Source organism: Rhagoletis pomonella, unplaced genomic scaffold (genome assembly GCF_013731165.1).
Source record: "Rhagoletis pomonella isolate Grant_MI unplaced genomic scaffold, Rhpom_1.0 Rhpom_scaffold_00007, whole genome shotgun sequence".
Lineage (NCBI taxonomy): Eukaryota > Metazoa > Arthropoda > Insecta > Diptera > Tephritidae > Rhagoletis > Rhagoletis pomonella.
The window spans coordinates 47,202,043-47,223,740 of NW_023458561.1; the positions used below are offsets into that span (position 1 = coordinate 47,202,043).

General features: G+C 35.2%; 1 protein-coding gene and 1 non-coding gene across 3 annotated transcripts in view; one reads left to right on the forward strand and one right to left on the reverse strand.

Annotated features, from left to right (window-relative positions):
- Positions 1-21,698, reverse strand: part of LOC118742936 (protein vestigial) — a 59,535-nt gene that overhangs the window by 14,382 nt on the left and 23,455 nt on the right. For both annotated transcript variants that reach the window (XM_036475366.1, XM_036475365.1), the window contains exons 2-3: positions 18,549-19,011; positions 13,393-13,644 (exon numbers count right to left, since the gene is read on the reverse strand). In XM_036475366.1, coding sequence (XP_036331259.1) covers positions 13,393-13,644; positions 18,549-19,011 — 715 coding nt within the window. The remainder of the gene's footprint in view (positions 1-13,392; positions 13,645-18,548; positions 19,012-21,698) is intronic.
- Trnar-ucg lies at positions 15,678-15,750 on the forward strand. Its single transcript has one exon. It is a non-coding gene; the product is annotated as a tRNA-Arg (tRNA).

Consider the following 21,698-nt stretch of genomic DNA (forward strand, 5'->3'; position numbering starts at 1 on the left):
TGCCTTGCAAAAGTACTTAGAATAGGGGAAGTATGGCGAACTTTTTTTCTGGTACGGTCTAATGTACACATATACATACATTAAAGTAGTATATTGGTTTATTTACTCGTATTATTAAGTACTTTAGCAAATGTTATAAATGTTTTTTTTTCTTATAGTTTTCTTTCTTCAAGTTCTCTTTTTTAATGAACGTGTTGATCCTGAACATGCTTGCTGCGAATTCCTGTTAATCACAAAGCGCGCAACCGCCTTATGTGCAACAAGGCGTGGCGCCATGCCGTTAAGTGACACATTTCATTGCAAATTTGTGAAGTGGGTATATTTATATATGCACACGTACATACTCACATACACATTTTGCAATTGGGCATAAATTTCAACAGAAATTAGTGTATGAGAATAGGCGCAGATGCCGACCATTGCGCATGAGGAAAATTTATTAAAACAGGGGAAAATATATGTAGATAGGATGTATTATGTTATTATTATTATTTCAAAGCCTTGGTAGTACTAGAAGGGAATTGTCCATTATGAACTGCTAAAACGGGGCGAAACGATCAATCATCAAGACAATGGGAACAACTGGACGGAACTTGGTTGGGAAGTTGTATGGCATCCTTGGCCTTCCAAAACTCTTTTGATGGTAAAAATTGGCCTATCGAAGAGCCACTGAAAATCATCTGGCCAAATTTTTCGCCGATAAACCACAGAAGCACTAAACCAATCGAATTATGAAGCTACTCGAAAAATGCTACAAGGTCATAGGTAATAATGGCCAGTCTGTACTTTATTAAAATTAATTTTCAACTAAAGAATTTGTTTTTCAAAAATGTACTCAAAAAACAACGGAGACTTTCATATGTATGACCCAGTATTTATATGAAATATAAGGATAATAAGTCCTTTACAATGATCTACTTTTTTCAATCCGTGACTTGACGAAATTATCGATGATCAGTTGACGTGGCCATAGTACCTGAGCTCCGAGGCTCCAATTGATTCAACGATTGGTCTCCTCTCATACCAGTACGGGTATGGTTCTTTCCATAAATCAGCTGTAGCATTGATCACTTCTTCCTTCTCGACAAATCTTGCAGTCATTCCGGGCTTGTAGAATTTTTTTGTAGGAACACTTACATAATCATTGTTTGGCAAATTGTGTGATATAGTATTATTTTTCACTTATCCGGGAAAATTTTAAGGCAAATCTGTTTTCAATAAGAATTTTTTTTAACCAATATTGTGGGAAATACTGTGAAATCCTGTTTGTTAAGCATTAAAAAAATTCTATAAGACCATGGACTTGTTTTTTTTTTTGTTTCTATGTTTTGGGGTTAAGGTGGACTTCCGAGTTTGCTCGACAATGCTAATTCCTACTCTTGTTTGGATCAATGTGATCAGCCCATTCGGGAGAATCGGTAACTAGCATACATAGTTTTCGAACAAATTACTTTCGCTGATTTCAAGGAAAAATCTATTTTCTAATTGAAAATCTTTACCATTATTTTAAAACAAAAAATAAACGAACTTTTGTATTATGACCTAGACAATTTCTTTAAGTTTTGAAGTCAAAACTCAAAAGATTGCCCTTTTTTTCTTTATAACCCCAAAAAATATGACTTCAAACATATTGCATTGACGCTGGTTGACAAGATGAGAGAGGAGGTTACATAATTTTGTAGTGATTTTCCCTCATTTCCTGCCATGTTCGATTCGCAAAATGGCACTATAGCTGGCACAACATCGAATCTGATTTATTTGTATTCCAAACAAATTCAATAAGGAATGACTGAAATTCGTTCCAAAGTAAATCATTTTAAGTTCGTAATTAATTAATTAATTGTAATATAATTAAAGTATACAAATAAATTCCCTTTTTATATGTGCATTCCTACGCGCTTACAAACATAGCCACATTGTATTGCATCTAAATGAAAGCATTTTCAACATCAATATATTTACTTATTTATGTAAATGGTATTCAGTGAAAGTAATTAATTATGCCAAAATCGATTGCATACCATTTTTTATTGCAAATTTCGAAAATTTCGGAAATTTCAGTTCTGCAAAATATTTGAACTTCAACACCAAACAAGAATGTGCCACACTTACAAGAAGTCCCCGAAGGATACAAATGTCTTTACAAACGAATACAAGTATGTATGTATGTACATTATTTTTATTGCAGAACATCCATATGCATAAAGCAATAAAAACTTGCAACAATACATGAGTGTGTAAGTGTGTAAAAAAAATGGTACTGCTGTTGAAATTGTATTTATAAATAAAGCCCTTAAAGGAAATATAATCATTAAAATCGCATTGAATCAGCAACTACACGAAATTAATGACGGCAATGCGGAAAAAAATTGCGTGCGTGTGCCTAATTTAAAAAAAAAAAATCATATTTGGAAAATGAGACATCTACCCACCGACTTAACTGCTACATAACTATATCCACTTTGGTAAAGTTTTTTGCCTACTTTTTGGCATTCAACTCATATTTTTTCTTAATATTCCATCCAAGGCTAAAGCGTGTGTATATCCACTCGCCACCGCAAATTTTTAAGTATCCAAAATGTTATGTTAAATTTTTCACTGACCAAAAATTATTAAGCAGTTTTTAAATGGCCAAACTTTTAATTTATAAAATTCCAGAAATTTGTAACCAGACTTTTAAGATAAAGAATTTATGTCCAGTTTTAAAACTACGAAAAACTTATGGCCAAACATTTATGTACAATTTATCAACTAATCGAAGTTCATGCCCAATTTGTAAGAAATTTTTGTCCATTTTTTAAAGCGTCCAAGAACTTTTATGCAGCTTAGAAATTACCAAAACCCCACACATATTTTTTATTGTCCAATTTCAGAGTAGCCAAAAATATTTATACGTATGTCTATGTCCACTTTTTAACTTCAAATGTTTGTGTCCACTTCTTTAGTGACCTAATTTTTTTTGAAATTTCTTAACTACCAAAAATTAATGTTTATATTTTCATAAATTGTTGACCACTTTTCCGATTACCAAGAACTGATGTCCTGTTTTAAAATAACCAAGAAATTATGTCCAGGTTTGCATAAAAAAAAATTACCGCCTAGTTTTTAGATTACCAAAAAGCTATCTTTCGTTTTTAAATAGCAAAAAATATATTTCGTAATTTTTACGTTTAAGCATTCATGTCGAGTTAAAAAAAAAATATGTTTAGTTTTTAAAATTACCAAAAATTCTTTCAATTTCAAAAATCCTCAGAAATTGACACCTAGTTTATAGCTTACCAAAAATCTATGTTATGCTTTTAAATAACCAAAAATGTTTTTATTTTCAAGCGTTCAGTTTTTATGTGACAATAAATTTAAATTCCATTTTTATATTAGGCACCATAAAGTTTAAGGCTTATAAAAAAATTCACACCTCCGTTTTTATGGCCATGAATCTATGTCCGGTTTTTAAGTAGCCATAAATTTATGTCTAGTTTTTACCATTCATAAATAGCTTCTAAAACTGATGTCCAGTTTATAAATTGTCAAACTTTTAAGTATGTATGTATGCATACGTTGTTCAAATATTACCAAAAAAATTTTTCTGTATGTCCATTTTTTAGATAACCAAAAATACGTGTCTATATTTACCTCAAAGCGTTCATGTCCAGATTTTAAATTAAAAAAAAAAAATTAAATATTATGTCTACTATCTAAAACTATGCCTAGTTTACTTCATTGCGCTTAAAATAATTACATAGATTCCTCTCTATGTAACGTCCGACATTTCCGCACAGGCATTGTCAAAATGTTGCATCTTCTTGTGTCCAAACCAGTTGACTCGCTAATGGCAGAGTTTTGTGCAACAGTTGGGACGTGCATTGTTGTTCGCTGTCATTTATAATATTTGCTTTTTGAATTGCATTTTTTTGTTATAATTTTTTTATTTTATTTTTTTGTTTGCTGTGGTATTTGCATTGGAATGCACCGTTGCAGCGGGCGCATGCATGCATTGGGTGGTGGTGGTGGTTGTTGGTGGCTGTAACCGTTTGGGGCCACTGCAATGCCATCGCCTCACTGCATTAATTCATTAGTTGTGCACATAAAACTTAAATCGTATTTAAAGCGGCGTGCAGTGATTCCCAAAAATATCCTCGTGCGGTATTTCGATAAGCTACAAAAAGTCTGCCTCGCTCGCTTTTGTCGTCGACTCGCTGACGTACTTACGTACTTACTCGTAGTCGTTCAGCCATGGCATATTCATGATTCGAAAGCAATTTAATTAGATGCCAACCGAAATTCGATGAAATTCCTTTGTGCGCGCCACAATGCAGCACAGCCAAAGAGAAATGAAAAACCCCACAACAATAGGAAGAAGAAGAGCCAGTGGCAGCTAAGTTTAAGTAGCTGCATATGTATGTTAGCTGCAAGAAGCAAGTTTGTCAACAGCAGAAAAACATTTGTATCTTTATCGAATTTTTCCGCAGGTCCGCTGAAAGCTCTAACACTAAATACCTATAAATATGTGTGTGTGTAAGTACATTAGACTGGTTAAAAACAAATCGGCAATTTTTTTCCAAAATCCCTTGCGATATATTTTCGGGACAGCGAAAAAAGGCGCCTTTGAAAAGCGGTACGCTCAATATCGCGAATTTCTACTTTCCGTATAAATAGCACAGGAAAATATTTTGAAATTTTGAAATTTTACAACTCGTTTTTACTGTCAACGTGTCGAAATGAGCGATATATATTTTTGCAGGAAATCGAAAGCTGTAAAAGCGTCTGTTATGATTTTTCAATAATTAAGTTATTCAAGGTAAGGATCGAAAATATAAAAAACTTAAATTTTTTTAATTTAAGGCATAATATTAAAACTTATCATTAAATATCATAAAATTTTTCTTTGAAATTTTATAACTTTCCTTGAAAGCAAAGATCACTTAACAATTTCTGAATCGTAAAGCTTACTAAAGTGTAGGTATACCAAACCAAAAATTTTCTATACCACATATTGACAAGATTTGACTATTAATTTTTTTAATATTCAATTTTAGTAATTTTTATAAAAATATAGTTTATTATATAACAAAAACCGTATCAATCCAAGTTTCAAAATTTGTGCAATATTTGAAGTTATTTTCTTCCACACGAAAAAAACAAGTTCTTAAAAAATGCCAAACTTGAAAATTTTATAATTTAAGTTAAATTATCTTTTTTAAGAGAAATTTAAGGTATAAAATTTCTTAGAACAATTGTATGATATTTAGTGAAAAGTTTTAACATTTTGAAGAAAATCTAAGAAAAAATTTAAAATTTTGTATGTATTCGACCTTAACCTTGAACAACTTTTGGAGAAGGAATTTATGGAAAAATCATAACAAACTTTTTTACAGCTTCAAAAATATATATCGCTCATTCCGTCACGTCGCCTAAAAAGTCGAGCTATAAAATATAAACTTTTATCCTGTGTTACTTACATAAAAATAGACATTCCCGATGACCGACTTCTAAAACCTAATTTAAAGGGCTGCGCCTTTGAAATATATGAAAATATTTCACAAGGGATTTTGAAAAAAATAAATAGTTTTGTTAACCTGTCTAATGTAAATATTGTAAATGAAAAATTAATTTCATTCAGAAAAAATTATAATACACTAATTTTTCTTTTAAAAATTGGCAGGGTCAAACGTGATTTTTGGTATATGGTTTGTTGACCATTTTTGCTTAGAATCGAACGTAGAATTCGAATATGGCATACACTTTTTTTTCGAAATTAAATTATCCCCCCCTAATATCTATATATATGTACATGCATATTTACATTCTTTCGTTTCTGTTCTATAAGTATCCTCACTTCTTTCTCTTCTTGTTGCACTACACTTTTGCATTTGCTCTGCATCACATGCAGATGTCAAGTTATTTTTAATTATTGCTACCAATTTTTCGCTTTGTTTTTGTTGTTTTGTATGACTATTTTTTCAAGTCGTTTATTTAATTTTAAATCTAAAAGTCGAGCAACTGCATCATCGTTTGGCATGGTCCTTGCCGTTGCGGTTGCGGTTGCCCGATGCGCATACCTTCGTTGAAAGGTGCGCGAAGTGCAACCAAAGGCATGCAGGCAATGCCATAGTGGGGCAGCGTGCGCTTGCTTTTTTCTATTGCCAGGAATGCATTTACGAGTCTAAATACACACATACTTACAATTGCATATATTTGTATTCTTTCCTTAGGTGCGTGTGGTCCTTGGCAGATAAACTCATCAAGTGCGCTTATCAGATTCAATATAAATTATACAGGGGTAACGCCCCTATGCGACATGCGAGAAGCCTATCATAAAACACACACGTACAACGCAGCAGGACATCTTCATTCTATTTGTCACAAATAAACATACATAGTTGTGGAATAAGCTGTGTGCGGTGAAAGTAAAAGAAAGTAGATTTCATGGCGACATGCCACGGTAGCAGTGCTTATCTTTTATAGGTAGTAATTGATCAGCTATTAGAGAAATTACGCTCATCAGCTATTAGAGACCACTAAAGCGGACTGGCTTGAATTAAAAAACGACAGTAGCTAAGAATATCAAAAAAAAAACCTAAACTATATTATTAATATTAAGTATGCTAACCCTTAAATAGTCACTCCACCCTTAGGCTAGGTTTCATATTCCAAATTCGGGATGGAGATGAAAATCGTTCTCCAAGGTGTATAAGTCTAAGGGCGCGTTCACACAGAAAGTCGAGCGGCGACGAGCGAAGCAAGGCGAAACAAAGCGAAGCTGCTGGTATTCACACTAAACGAAGCGAAGCAGAGCTTTACTCATGGACTCGGCTGCAAAGGTACCACAAAACTTACCGTCAATGAAAAGCCGCAAAAATATTTGCTCAATTTTAATCAAAAGATTAGTTGTAAAATTCGTTTTTTTTTTGGAATATTTTGCTATTTTGTTTGCAACAGCGTCATGAAGCTGAAAAGTTAAATACCAAATTCAAAATTAAAAACTGCTTTGCTTTCAGCTCCAAAACGCGTATGAAAAAGCTTGCTGTATGAACACTTTCATATAGCTCCGAACGGCTTCGCTCGACTCGGCTCCGCTTTCTGTGTGAACGTACCCTAAGTCGAGTTATACGTGGGCAATTGCATAATGTATGTTTCAAGGTTTCTATCTCCAGCTCACAAAACCCTGCTCGTTTCGACTCCCCAGAGAGTCCCATTTTGTATAGATGGTACCAGAGCCTGCAGTATTCAGTCAGGTACGCAGTGAGAGTTCCTAAAGAGGGAGTTATGAATCTTTTGGATTGCTTTTTTTTCTTTTTCGTGTGCTGTTGGATTCCAATTAGCGAGTTCTTTTAGCCCCTTAGGAGATCTGCCATGTATCCTCCACAGAAATGTTGAAGACCGATCAGGCTCGGTTGGCCGCCGTATTTCGCTAAAATCTCAGCTCTTTCTTTGCCATCGAAACCATCACGGCCCAGAACCTACCACAAGTTAACTGTCTTATTGGTTCCTAGTTTTTTTTCAGCGTCAATTTTCTACTAGCTTTGATACCGTTCTCCAAGAGTCAAGGGCTCTTAACGCTACCTGCCTATACACCATGATGTTTATTGTTGCCCTATTATTCCTTCTTCGAAGACATTCGTGGCCATAGACTTCAAAATTTTGGTTTGGAATAAGGCTCGGTATATGTCCATTCGAGCCTTAAGTTATGATCCATCAGGGAACCAAACATGAGATCTCTCGCTGAACATGGTGATTATCATTTTCTTGGTATCCCTTTCAGGTAGTGGGGCTTTATAAATAACAACTTCGGTGGCATTAAGTCTATCAGTTTGACTACGGAATTATTTACGAATGGTTTTCTTAAGTTCGGCAATCTCAGGGCGCTCCAACCGGCCAACACTTTTATCGGGCGTATGCGCATAGCCCCCGTTATGTCCGCCTAGAGTGACGCTGAAGCTTGCTTGTTTGGCTTTTGGCTCCCTTGCCAGTGCCGCATAAATGACAATCGGTTTTATCACCGCATTGAATGACCAGTACGTTAATTTCGGAGATATTCCACAAGTTTTACTTGGAGACTTCGACAAGCATAAAATGCGCTCATGATTTTATTGGTAACCCCTGTGAGAAGTGAGCTCCAATTGATTCTCCTGTCTAGTATCCCGCCATTTCGTCTCTTGTGAAAACTGAATCTCTGTACCACCAAATTTTGGTTTGCTGAAATTTACCTTCTGCATTGGGTTAATTGACAGGCCGTTTTCAGCATACCATCCCACAGTTAAGTTAAGAGCAGACTGCTTCCTGGAGCATATGGTGTCCTCGTCCCAGCCTACCATGTAGACAACAAGGTTATCGGTATATCATATGCCTTCAAGCCATTCCCTTTTGGTTTTTCTAAACATTCGTCCACAACCAGTTTTTACAGTAGGGGAGATAGGGCCCCTCGTTAAGGGCAGCAACGAGTGGCCATTACCGTTCGCCTACTACCTTCTAGTTCGACTACATTGTGCATTTCTCGATTTCAGCATACTTATAACCTAGTCGGCTAAGAGCTTAGGAATATCCTTCCTTGTTATACCCATGGGTATTGCTTCGTGCTATTTATCAAGAGCAGCTCATGTATCTAGAAATGCATACATGGTTATCTGTTTATTTTCCTTTGCCTTTTCAATTGCTTGGGTAAGGAAGATTTCCCTGCTTGATACCTAGAATTTTTAGGCCCAATCCCAAGCTCAACCAAGTATTGGCCGGCACTTTCTGGTGAACAGACGCTTCTAACTTCAGTGAGCATATAACCCAATAAGTTGGAGTCACTCCACCCAGCTCTCTTTCGTCCTGTCGTGACTCAACGCTCCACTAGGGGCTTGATTTTAGTTAGGAAACTGTCATGGAAGTCTTCCCAAGGGCTGAACAGGAGGATGGATCGAAGCTGGACAGAGGAGTCGGCGAAGCGCTCTTCTGCAGGGAACCCTTCAACATGTTTAAATGTAAGTTTCTAGAACACACGACAAAGGTGGATGCCATTAAGGAAGTAGGGCTTCTAAATGGCATGATGTCGACGAGATAATTGGAAAATCCGTATTTGTGTTCCGACTTGTTTCATATCTAGAACATATATTACTTAATTCGAAGGAATTAACTCCACAAAAATTTTAGCCGTTAACTGCGAAAATTGGCTCTAAGAGGACGATAACGTTCGTGAAAAAGGAGAGCAGGTTTGAAGGCAAGCGGAGTAGAGGAGTAGCTTTTAAAATTTTCAAACACCGGATTAAATCTACTTCGACCGGAGTAAAGTCCAGACGATGCCCGCGATAGAAGGGCCATATATCTATAGTAAAATTACGTTTTGAGTTTTTCTCTCTGATGTCAGGATTTGTTTTAAAAGGACTTTGGAATTTCAGGGATATGTTTAGTTTTACCATTGACCTAAATGTTTCAAAAAATTTTTTTAATCAAATAATCATAACCTTGAAATTTCAAAGTCCTTTTAAAAATCATTCTGATGGTACACTCTTGAATAGATGGGCCTTATGTAAGATTAGCGCTAGGCGAAAACCAGTCAGAGAGAAAAACTAAAAACGCACTTTTACTATATTTGGGCCACAGTTTAGCGATTATATTAATTTTTGTGTGTAAAATTTACTGTCGCAAGGTGTGGTAGGGTTAAGGCAGTATTGCTAAGTTTCGTACATTTTGTGAAGATACCTATTTTTCCGAATTTCACATTTTAAATAAATGGCCAAAATATATAATAGAAAAAAGGTAGGCAGAACCCCAGATGTAAAAATGTGGTTTGTTAATATGTGGCTATGCAATTTAATTACATACTTCATTACGCTACCTTAATTTAACTGGTTTTTGAAACATACGCGGGGTAACAACATACATACATTTTACGTATATTACTTATCAAGTTTATTAACTTAATCACCACACTGTGGCGCAGTTTGTGACTACAACAACAAAAACAAGACTTCAATTCGCAAACGTTTACATTATCTACACTTTAAATTTTTTACCCCAACATTTGCGCTAATGAGTCAAAACACACTGATGAGCACGCAAAAAATATGCAAGTAAAATTAAGGAAAAGCAACTGACAACGCGACACGTGAAAGTAAAAGTAAGCGAGCAGAAAACCCCAACCAAAAGAACGAAATGAGACGTTGAAAGACATGAAAAAATACAAGTCATGTGCTTAAGACAACGCGTTTATCTTCATTAAATGCGGTAATTAATTTTACGAAATCGAAAAGAACAAGCAGCAAGTGTCAGGCACTGACAGCACCAGAGGTTGCAGCAGCCGCAGCCACCGCTATCGCTAACGGACGGCGAAGCGGTTGAGCGCAACGTGCAACGCCACGCCACGCCACGCCACGCCTTGACTAATTTATGAAGTTATTGTGTGAGGCAGAAAGTTATGTTTTGCCAAAAATTAACAACAACATAGCAAAAAAAACAATAGACTTGCAAAATTGAGACATCAACTAAGCGACAATAAAACCAATTTGAATTAAAACTCGCTCGTGTTAATTTCTTGTACACACTCGTTATGACATGGCATTTACATAGATGTTTACGGCGGCGGGGCGCGTCTAGAAACGCACCAGCAAACTGAGAGATAGAATTTCTTTAACAATTTTATTACTTTTGGCACTCATCTCTTCTTACATGTGTATATCTGCTCCCACTATTCCTCCCATACCCGTCCGTTTCTTGACAGAATACAACACACTTGATGACGAGTTGGACGTGGTGGGTACCAACATTGCGCCACTGTAGTACGCTTGACAGTTACATGACAGCAGCCGCTTTTTGATCATCTCAAAACCTACCTAAACACACTCAACTGCACAATTGCATAGCCCCATAATGAAAATCGTGCGTGGCGCATTATAAAAGGCTTCATTAGTCATGTAAATCAAATCAAAGTGGCGAAATTGGTGCACGGCTCTGGTTGATTTGTTGGCTGGTTGGCTGGTTGGCTGGCTGCTGTGGCACTTTCACGACAAGCGACACCAAAAGGCGGCAATTTTCAAGTGCAATTTTCATAGAAAAAATTGGCGCAAGAGAAATCAACAGACAGCAGCATGCATGCATATTTATATATGCACATATGCACTTACATACCATACATACATACAATGCAGGTATACTTATGCGGTGTGATTTCGCTGGAAAATCTGCATTTGGAGGTGTTTTGTTTTTATCACTATTAACAGCCTCATTCAGTTGTTGTAAAAACACCTAAACACACATAGGCATTAGGGTGGTCGCTAAAATATCAACATATATGTTCCTTTTTTTACGAGGCACCCCCTTTAATTATAACAAAATAAAGACATCAACGAAAATTTCATAATTTTTAAGTAATTTTTAGGTGCCCCTTGCAGGGTTTGAAAAAATTTATATAAAAAAAAAACCACAAAAATTCGAAAGTAGTTTGACTTTGCCCAGCTATAACTCAGCAAATTTGGTCCCATTAAAACAAGCGGTTCGTCGCGTACTTTGTCTTTTCAACGAAACAGGGCTTAGCTAGAAAAATTAATTTGCTCCTTAGCTGCTTAAAGAAATTTAAATTTACTTAATTTTTTTATTTTCGCCACTGAAAACAAGCATATTAAATAAAATTTCATTATATTTTTACTTTGCAATACTGTTCCTTGCACAATGTCCAGCAGTCAGGTATAATTGCCACGTCAATTTGAACGGCGATGAAAAAACAATGACTTCCCACCTATGCGGAAAAGAACGGAATACAACTACAATTCTCGTTCATTTACGTAACCAAAAACGTTCAATTTTATTTGAAAGTAATAATTGTATTTTATTTGTTCATGTTAAACATTTAAAATCATCAGAGGAGCGTGCTAGTATTTGTTAGCTTTCAGAGGCGCTTGGTTCGAATGCCGTCAGGCGCTTCCTTGTTTAAGTGTTATTTATTTTTTTAACCATAAAAAAGCATCTCTGAAGTTTAGAAGTAAAGCGTATTGAAAAAAAAATATCGATAAGAAAAATATCAGAAAAACATCCAAAAACGTATCCGTTTCAAAACAATTTTAGGTTCTTGCCTGTACATACGTTTCTGCCGCACAATTTTTTTAATAATTTTTTTTTTGTTACATTTTCAGATTTTTAGCTTGGTGGGTTAATATCTGCCATTTTATTTACAAGATAAAATACACTGGGTTCATATTAATAAGCAAATTTAAAAAAATGTTGGCTAATCTTTTGGCGGTTAATGCTCGATATGTATCTACACTGAGCAAAAAATCAACCAAAAATTGGTTAATATTACCAAATTCAAACTTGAAAAGGAATCAATGTGATTTTTGGTTAATATTAACAATGGGCTTGGTTGATGTTTTCAACAATTAAATATTTGGTAATTTAACCACCCTTTTCTTTACATCAACCAAACTTTTGGTTGTCGATCTTTTTGTTTGATTACGTTTATACTCTGCACTTCACAAGTGATTTTTCATAATTCGGAGATACAAAACAAAAATTTTTATAAACATATTAACACGTTGTCTCTGACGGGATTAACAAATAACAGCAACCATCTCTACACATTCAGCTACAGCCGCTTTATAAATTTGTCTTTAAATTTTCAACTTGAATAAATTTTTTTGGCGTTTAATTTGGTTCTGCACTTCACAGATGCTTTTTCGTAATTAAGAAAAACCAAAAACAAAAAAGGAAAAAAAAGAAAAATTATGTGTTGCCGCTGACGGCATTCGTACTGCTGTAAGCCAACAAATATCAGCAAGCACCTCTGCACGTTCAGCTACTATCTTACATACGTCGATTAAGTTGCAATCATCTCGATTACGTTTAAACCGGCAGACGAATCGTTCTTGCGGGCAAACGGTTGTAAGGCTGTAAATAAACAAATTGGTTTCTTATTGGGAGCGGGAACGGAGCTAATGGTGGAAAAACGGATCGTCAAAGTATTCGAAAATGGAATCGATAAACAAAAATCCGCTCCGAAGCCCTGCAACGAAATCATACACTACACACAAAAATACCATTGCACAAATATAACAGCCCAAAGAAAAAATAAAAAAATGCGTTTTGAGCTCTCGTTGTCCTTCTATAATGCTCTATAATGAAAAAAAACTTAAATCAAATGATACACACAGAAATCAGTCAACTAAATATATTTATCACAACACTAGATTTGATAACAGCGACCCTTAAAAATAATTTTAAAACTTTGAAAATTTCTCAGTTGTCTATTTTTTGTACATACGTAGAACCCATAAAAAATTTAGATGCTGATATTTTTAAGGACCACCCTTATACATATGTATGTAAATACATATGCAGTTAATGAAATAAATGCACTCCCATGTGCGTCTACATAACTATTTAATTATATATATTTTTTTTCATTTTTAAACTACTCACCTTTGCTTTCTTTATTGCTAAAATTGAGCGCCCGCGAAAAGTGTTCATCCACAACGCTGGCCGTGTCGCCGGAATAGTTTGTAAATACGACGCAGGTGGCTGATAAGTATTGTGCTCTACCCTGTCCGTTGACATTCGAGCTATCCAACGGCAGGGGCAGTTCCTTCGCTTGTGCTCCGTGCAATGCGTGGCGAGGTGAATCAGGACTTGATGAGCAGGAGGACTCGTTGTGATGTGAACCCACTAGCCGAGCTGTGGAAAAAATGAATTAATTATTAAAAAATATTCGTTATTAACTTTTTTTTTAATTTTTGGGTGGAAAAGAAGTATAACATTGTTCATGTTTATGAATACGGTATGCATGAATAGAGGGTGATAAAAGCATAATGCAGATCTTTGACAGGGATTATTTGTGATATGATAATTTCTTGGTTTTTATTTTTTCCTGACAATTGGTAGTACAGGCTTTAGCAAACTTAGTCATGAAGCGATACTCAGTTGAACAACGCGTAAAAGTGATCCAAACGTTGATGCGGATGAAAAAAAAAACACATCATAAGCGGTGTGGTACCGTTTCACCTAAACGGATGCGTTAACAAGCTTAGCTGCACCGCAAGAAAAAAAACTGTGCACCCACAAAAGTCAATGTTTGAGGTGTTTATGTTACGGTGGACGGTGAACGCTATCGTGAAATGGTAACAAACGCAATCAGAAAAAACCGAAGCATATATTCGAAATCAGCGGAATAATTATTAATTTCATTATTTCTTTGCTTAAAAAATTTTATTTTATTTTGGCAAAAGGTTTTTTGTTCTCACAAAATTAGGTACTTGCCCCAAAATTTATCAAAAGGTTCGATTTCGCTTGATATTTTGGTATCTAATATCCTAAACAAAAGTGATCATTAACTAGATTTTTGCAAACAGCAGTTTCTTGTGGCCTTGGACCCTTCGTAATATCTCTAGTGGCACTTGGAAGGACCGGAATTTTTGATATGTAGACTAACTAGAACCCCAAAAAAGAACTCCATGCAAAAATCCAGTATTCTCCTAATTATTTCGAAGTGAAATGACGAATTTATGTATAAAAAATATCGCGCTGAAATTTCAGATGGTGGACTACAGCGCTCCCTGGACCGGGAGAAATCTCTTGTTTTCTGATCGGGAACTATATAAAGTCAGACTTGGGATCAAAAACCGTCTGTGTAAACGTGTATGTATGTGCATTAGACTGCATCACCAAAAAAAAGTTGCGGTTTTTACCTCCAAACTTGCAGTTAAAAAAAACGAGTTTCTCAAAGAACTTTTTAACAGATTAAGGTTAAAAAAATCTGCATAAAAATGTTTAAAAATGTTTTCAACGGAATCGTAATAAGGAGATTTTTGATGCTGTTTTTTAACTTTAAAGATTGGTTTATGGAAAATTTGAATAACTGGGCCAAAACTATTCCGATTTAGACTTATGAAGTCATCAGTAGAATGGTATTTTCCCACTATTTTTATTAATGCAAAAAAAAAACTTTTTCACGCCCCGATTTTTTTCTTTTTCAAATCCCTACACAAATTAATTCAACTTGGGATGACGTTCGTTCATCTTATCTTTCTCTTTCATTCTTTGAATGAGTTTATTAGAAATAAATAAAAAGGGTGAGAAAACACCTTTCCAATGATACCTCACAAGTCTAAATCAGAATAGTTAAGGTTCACGTGTGCAATTTTTTTTTATACCAATCTTTGAAAAACAGCATCAAAAATTTCATTATAACGATTCCGTAGAAATTTTTTTAAAAATTTTTTTAAATATTTGTATGCAAAATTTTTAAGCTTAAACCGTTTGGTCATTTGAGGGGTTTTAGAAAAAAAATCTTTAAGAAACTATTTTTATTCATAAAAAACTCCCTTTTTGGAATTATTTTCAGCTCACGTTAACCTTAATATTTTACCGAAATATTTTGGTGGAAGTCTTAAAATAAAATAGATTTTACAATTCCAATAGAAACACAGTACCGATTTTTTTCTTGGATGGGGAGTCATGCAATCTAATGTGCATACATGACTAATATCTACAAACATTAATATTTGCATAAACATTTAGGCAAACATTAATTTTCGCTAACAATTTTCATCATTCTATCGTGCCAGCTAATCTATGTATGTATGTATGCATGTATGTATGTATGTATGTATGTACCCTAAAAATGCCCAAACAAATACTTGCTATGCGCTTGTTGTTGTACAAACAACAGCGCACACTTAAGTGTAGCAATGCTCAAGCGGCAACTCGAGGGCCGTGTGGCCTAATGGATAAGGCGTCGGACTTCGGATCCGAAGATTGCAGGTTCGAGTCCTGTCACGGTCGAAAATTAAAATAATTTTTTTATAAATTGTTTTTTTTTTGTTGCTTTAAATTTTATAAAAAAAAAAAAAACATATAACAAACTAATAGCCAATTTCACGAATGTAAATGTTAGTGAAAAATGATTTTTATATCTTTCATGAATATGAAATGGTATTATAGCTTTGGTCCGATGTTTGTAAGTACCAGAAGAAGAAGATATAGACCCATGGAAAGGTAATGATGAGAACGTCGAGCAATCTAGTCACTCAGTTTTTCAGATATCCGACTGAAATTTGGTAAGCGGACGTATTTTTGCAACATATCAATCATTTGTCGGAATCAGAAAACTCGAGCCCCTATAACCTATAGCCTCTATACAATTTATTGTTCAGATATTGGGTTTTTTGTCGTAATTCCTCCATTTATGCAGCTTGGAACATGAAATTTCGCACTAGTTTCACTGATTATCGACAGAAAGCTTACAGTGAAAATTACAAAGATTGGGTCACTATAACCTAAAGCCTTCGTACAACTGATTGTTCAGATATTGGGTTTTATTTTAAAACTACTTAATTTGGACGGCTAAAAATTAACTAATTCGTGAGCTACTTTCCAAATAATGATACAAAAATCGTCAAAAGTGGTACTGTACTACCACTACTGGCTATATCTCCCATACCACAGATTGTTCATATAAAAGTTATTATGTGTGTTTTTTATTACATTAAACGAGCAATTCTTATATATATATATAGAGATCTCGGAAACGGCTATAACGTTTTTGATTATATTTTGTAAACAGATAATGTTTTGGATTTTAAGGTTATCTGAATAGGCATTATCATTATTATAAGGTTACCACCTATTCGAAATTAGTTACAAATTTATTAAAACATTATAATATGGGTATCAAATGAAAGGTCCCTAATCCAAAAATATGTTTAATGGGGGTGCCACCTCTTTTCAATCGCAAACTTATTTAATTTTTTGTTTAGAAAAAAAGGTTAAATATTGCTATTCATGGGTACCAAGAGAAGGTTCTTAAAGAATGGTTTCCCTATATAAAAAATATTATCCCTTAGGATATGAGTCTAAGGTTGCCACTTATTTTCAATTCTCCACAATTTATCTAAAACATCGCAATATGGATATCAAATGAAAGGTATTGTTGAGAACTTTGGTCCGAAAATATTTTCGATCAGGGTTGCCATGCTTCTATGTTCTAAAAATTTTTATTTTGTTAATTTCCACCAGCTTTTTTTTTGTATGTATGTATACCCAGTACATATATATAAATTTTAGAGTGAGAAATTTACTTCATAGATATCGAAACCCAATTTTTTTTAAATATTTTTTTAATGCTATCCAAATGACCAGTATTTGATATCCAAAGCTGGAAAACTTTAAAAAGTCTATGCACTCCGGGCAAAGCTCGGTGCACCTAGTACTTTGAATTTACTATAAAAACTGACAGACGGGAACAAAAATAATTGTTCACAATTGCTGGTGAAACCGGCATTTTCAATTCAGCCTCTCAACATGAGGTATATCAAAAAATTAGAACATATAGGAGTTTCCAAGTAGTGACTTAAGGACAATGCTTTCTAAAAAAGGAGCGGCCCTTAAACATCTGCGTCCGTTTCGACCGACCGGACGACTGATTGATTTGTTCACGAAATAAAGATGGCAATACAAATTTTTTATGTGACGTATGTATGTGCATATATATGTAAGTTAAATGCAAACCAATCCACTTTTTTAATTTTATGCGAACAGCTACAAACAAAATCCAGGAAATCTGCTAATCACCATTTAAAGCTCTTCCATAAATAATCAGTAGATACACCTAGTTTGTTCAACACCTCCAACTTTGTAAAAGCAAATAAACATTTTGACAGTTGGTTGCGCCTACAAATTTAGTGATAAACATTTATTTGTGTAATTCTTCAAATATTTCTCCACACTTCCTTACATTTCGACGGCTATGAGACTAGCATACATATAAATACAGATGTACATACACACGTACATACATAGCTAACAAAATGAAATTAATGGATACTAAAGTTAATGACATTGAAAAATCTGAAAAATTTTTGCAAATTAATTAGCAGTAGCAGCGGTTTTGTCACTTTGGCGCGCGCGCATTCAAGCGCTAAAGCTTTTCATAAACACATGTATTTAGTATGTAGATATGCATACCTATGCTTATACATTCATATGTACAAATTTGTATGTATATAGAGTAAAATGTATTAAAAATTCGTCTGTGGAATTTGAAAAATTCAGATGGACTTGAGTTGTGGCGAAATGAGAAGCTGCGCGACGCTAAACGCTCGGTAACGCCAAGCGACGCGACGCACTAAAGAGTGCGCAACCGCATTCCGATCAAGGCGCGACGCTGCTACTGGAATTCACTACCAACACCTGCCCGCGAACTAAACACATTTCAGTGAACTTGTCTTCACGTGAGTGTGTGAGTGTATGTATGTATTGTCGGGCCAGTGAGGTTAGGCTGATCGCTTTCAAACAAAAAATGATAAATATTCGCAGCAGCTAGCAAAAATATGCGTATAATTCGCAAAGAACGATTAGATGTCGCATAAAAATTCTGTCGCAAATGTCAGCGTAAAATTTAAATATTTTTTCTAAATTGGTTTTATATCGCATTCTTAATACTTAAGTACTACATAACAGTAAAAACCAAACGCGCTGTAGGTATATGTATCTACATACATACATACATATGTATGAGATCTGTCTACAAATTTTTTTTTTAGTGCAAATTCACCGCATATCAATTAAATTTACACACTTACCTTCAGCTTCACTTCGTTGCACTCCCATATCTTCTTCTTTGGTATGCGCTCTGCTGTGTTGTATCGCATTGCTGACCGCTACGCTGCTGCCGCTGCCGCCACCAATGACCACTCCTCCGCCGCCACCTCCTGTGGCACCAAGCACTGAACTTGCAACGCCCGCACTACCACCAGCACCTCCTATACTGCCGCTACCACCACCACCACCACCAGGTACACCAGCGCCGCCACCGCCGCCCAACGGCAGACTCGTCGTTGCAGCTATGCTCGCCGAGTGATTGGCCGTTTGTGCTGCGACGGCGACTACCGCCGCGGCGGTATTGTGCGCGGCCGCTACTGCTGCAGCGGCAGCATTAGCACTCACCGCCGGCGGAAGGATAGGACTGCAGGGCGAATGTGAGCTGCCAGAGGCGCTCGATGAGGCCAATTGCACGCCCGACGATGAGTACAAATCCTGATTGAACTGTGCGCGAGAAAGATAAAAAAATGGAAATTGGTTAATGAGCTATAAATAAATGTTGGTAGTGATACATAAATTCTAAGTTTTAACAGAATGAATGGTTAGTTGCAGGGGCGCACTCAGGAATATATACTTTATACTTCTGAAGAAATATCACCAGAAAATACTGAAAATTCGCTTCAGATAATACGCTCTTTAAAAAACATGCATTTTTATGCAAGTTTTATGTTCAGTATGTAATAAATAAATAAACGTCTTAAAGTTTCATAGATTGCACTTTATTTTTACTAAGTTCTATAAACACAAGATGCCCTTAACTTTCAAAAGAAAAAAATTTTATAAAAAGAGTTTTAATAAAAATAAATCAATTGATTCTATAAAATTTTTACACATTTATGTTAATTTTCCTCGATTTCTGGTTTCCGGTTTTCGAAAGAGATGGTGATTTTTCACGATTGCCTAACTTTTTTTAACATTTCGAATACCGAAAAAATTAACTGAACTGTCAAGAAAAACCAAAATTAAAATTGTGAAAATATAAAATTGTGTGAATGATGCACAGCTGCATGCAAATTATAAAAAAATGCATTTTTCAAATTGAGGGGTTGAATTTTTTTTTTTTTCGTTTTTTAAACAGTGGAATCGTGTTTCTCGTCTCAAAATCTTTAATATTAGTATGATAAAAATCCAAAAAAAAATTTTTTTTTTTTAATATATCCGTTGGATTTTGCATGTTTTTTTTTAAAGAACACTGATTTTGACCAATTTTTTTTAAGGTCAAGGAGTCATTGTGACTCAATGGCAATAGTTTTCCTTGAAAGGTAATTACATTAGCTTTCAAAGCCATTTTGTTTCATATCAAAATATTGCTTCTCTCGAAAGCGCTACGATTAATTGGCATGAAGTGTTAAAACAGCACACTGTGTACCGTCGAGTTAGCTTGAGTATCTTATTTTTCAGTCGAGAAATGTAATTTTGAAATTTTAAAATTACTACGGTGTATTCTTCTCAAAAACGTATGACTCAAAACATATGATTTATAACAATATAATTCATTTATGAACAATATATACTATAATAAAATAAAATGTCTATCATACTTGGGCGTACAAAATTTTAGAGCCATTTCCCCAAAAAAAAAAAAAATCGAGCTCACGATCCGGCCTGTTCCAGAAAGATTAGTTAGGAAACCAGAATAGTTTTAACTTCCTTCGTAAGTGCCGGTTATCTGGTTTGCTGCCACTTTTCCGGGCAAGTCGGTTTTCTCGCAATTCGGCTTAGATATGAGAAGAGATTTTTTTTACTTTTTTTCTGATTGGAGGAGTGGAGTTGAGTTCCAGGCAGCTTGTTTCAGGCAGAAAACAAATGGTAATATCTTCTTCGCATTTTTTTGGCTGCTTTTAATAAAAGATAAGAATACCTCATTTATTTATACAATGTACAGAAGTAAATATGTGCCTACATATACATATAGATATACATATCTACATGGATATATGTTCATATACATATGCATATCTGGTACACGTACATATGTATACCTACAAACAAATGCATTTGTACTAAGCGCATGATACAATGCAGAAAAGTTTCCAACCAAATTCGAACTGACACAATGTCTAATTTATGATTATGGAAACGACTAGCTGCCAAGTAGCAGCAGCAGTAGCAACGACACAAAAAGCAATAACAACAGCGTTTGCCTTGAAAATTTATGGGTGCACAGCATATGACAAACGGCTGTGGCACATTACTTCGTGTGTTTATCAAAAGCGGTGACATTATTGCTATTTATTAGCTCCGAAGCCGAGCAGGGCAAGGCAGGGTCGCGCCAAAGGCTAAGCGATAACCCACAGTAGCGGCAAATAACACCCACATGTGACGACGACTGTATGTATGTATGTATGTATGTATGTATGTTGTATGTATGTATTTCCGTGTGCGACAGAACGACCCCAATCACTAAGAGCACTTCACACCCACTAATGAAATGAATATTGGTGTCATCATTAGGGAATTGGCGCCTCCAAAATCATGCATAAATAAGTAAGGGATATACATACATACATACTTACATCAATATGCTCGTCTCTGCATGCGCTTGCCGCTGCGCCTCATTTAGTTTAATTTCATTTTGGTTTAGTTTTACTGACACTTAAAATTATAAAATCCATGTTAAACTCACGCATTGTATCGCCTTAAGTGCCTAATAATGGGTTAACCAACACGTCTCATTTACGAGTAAGTGCATAAGAACGCGAAGGCCATTGTCGGCAGTCATCCCTGTGCCACGGCTGCTTTGATTTACTATGCACTTATTGATAGGGTTCACGGCAGCACGTGTAAATATGCATTTTCTTTTGTTCATAAACAGGCGTGTGCTGCTATATCTACCTATTATCTATCTGCTTATTGGCAGCATTGAACTTTTTAATGATTGTACAAATTAACAACTTTAAAGGTAAATTGTAAGGGATATAATTTAAAATCTAAATAAATTTGTTTTCAGTTGGGATAAAATTTTCAGTGGGAATACATAGTCCAAGAGCTGACAACGGTTTTGGTTACACCATATATAACCAGGCTAGAACTTTCATGATGAGTCCGCTATGACGGCCCATTAAACAGGATTTTTAAGGATGCAAAAAAAACACATCAATTACACTATTTTAACCAGTCTGGTATTTTGG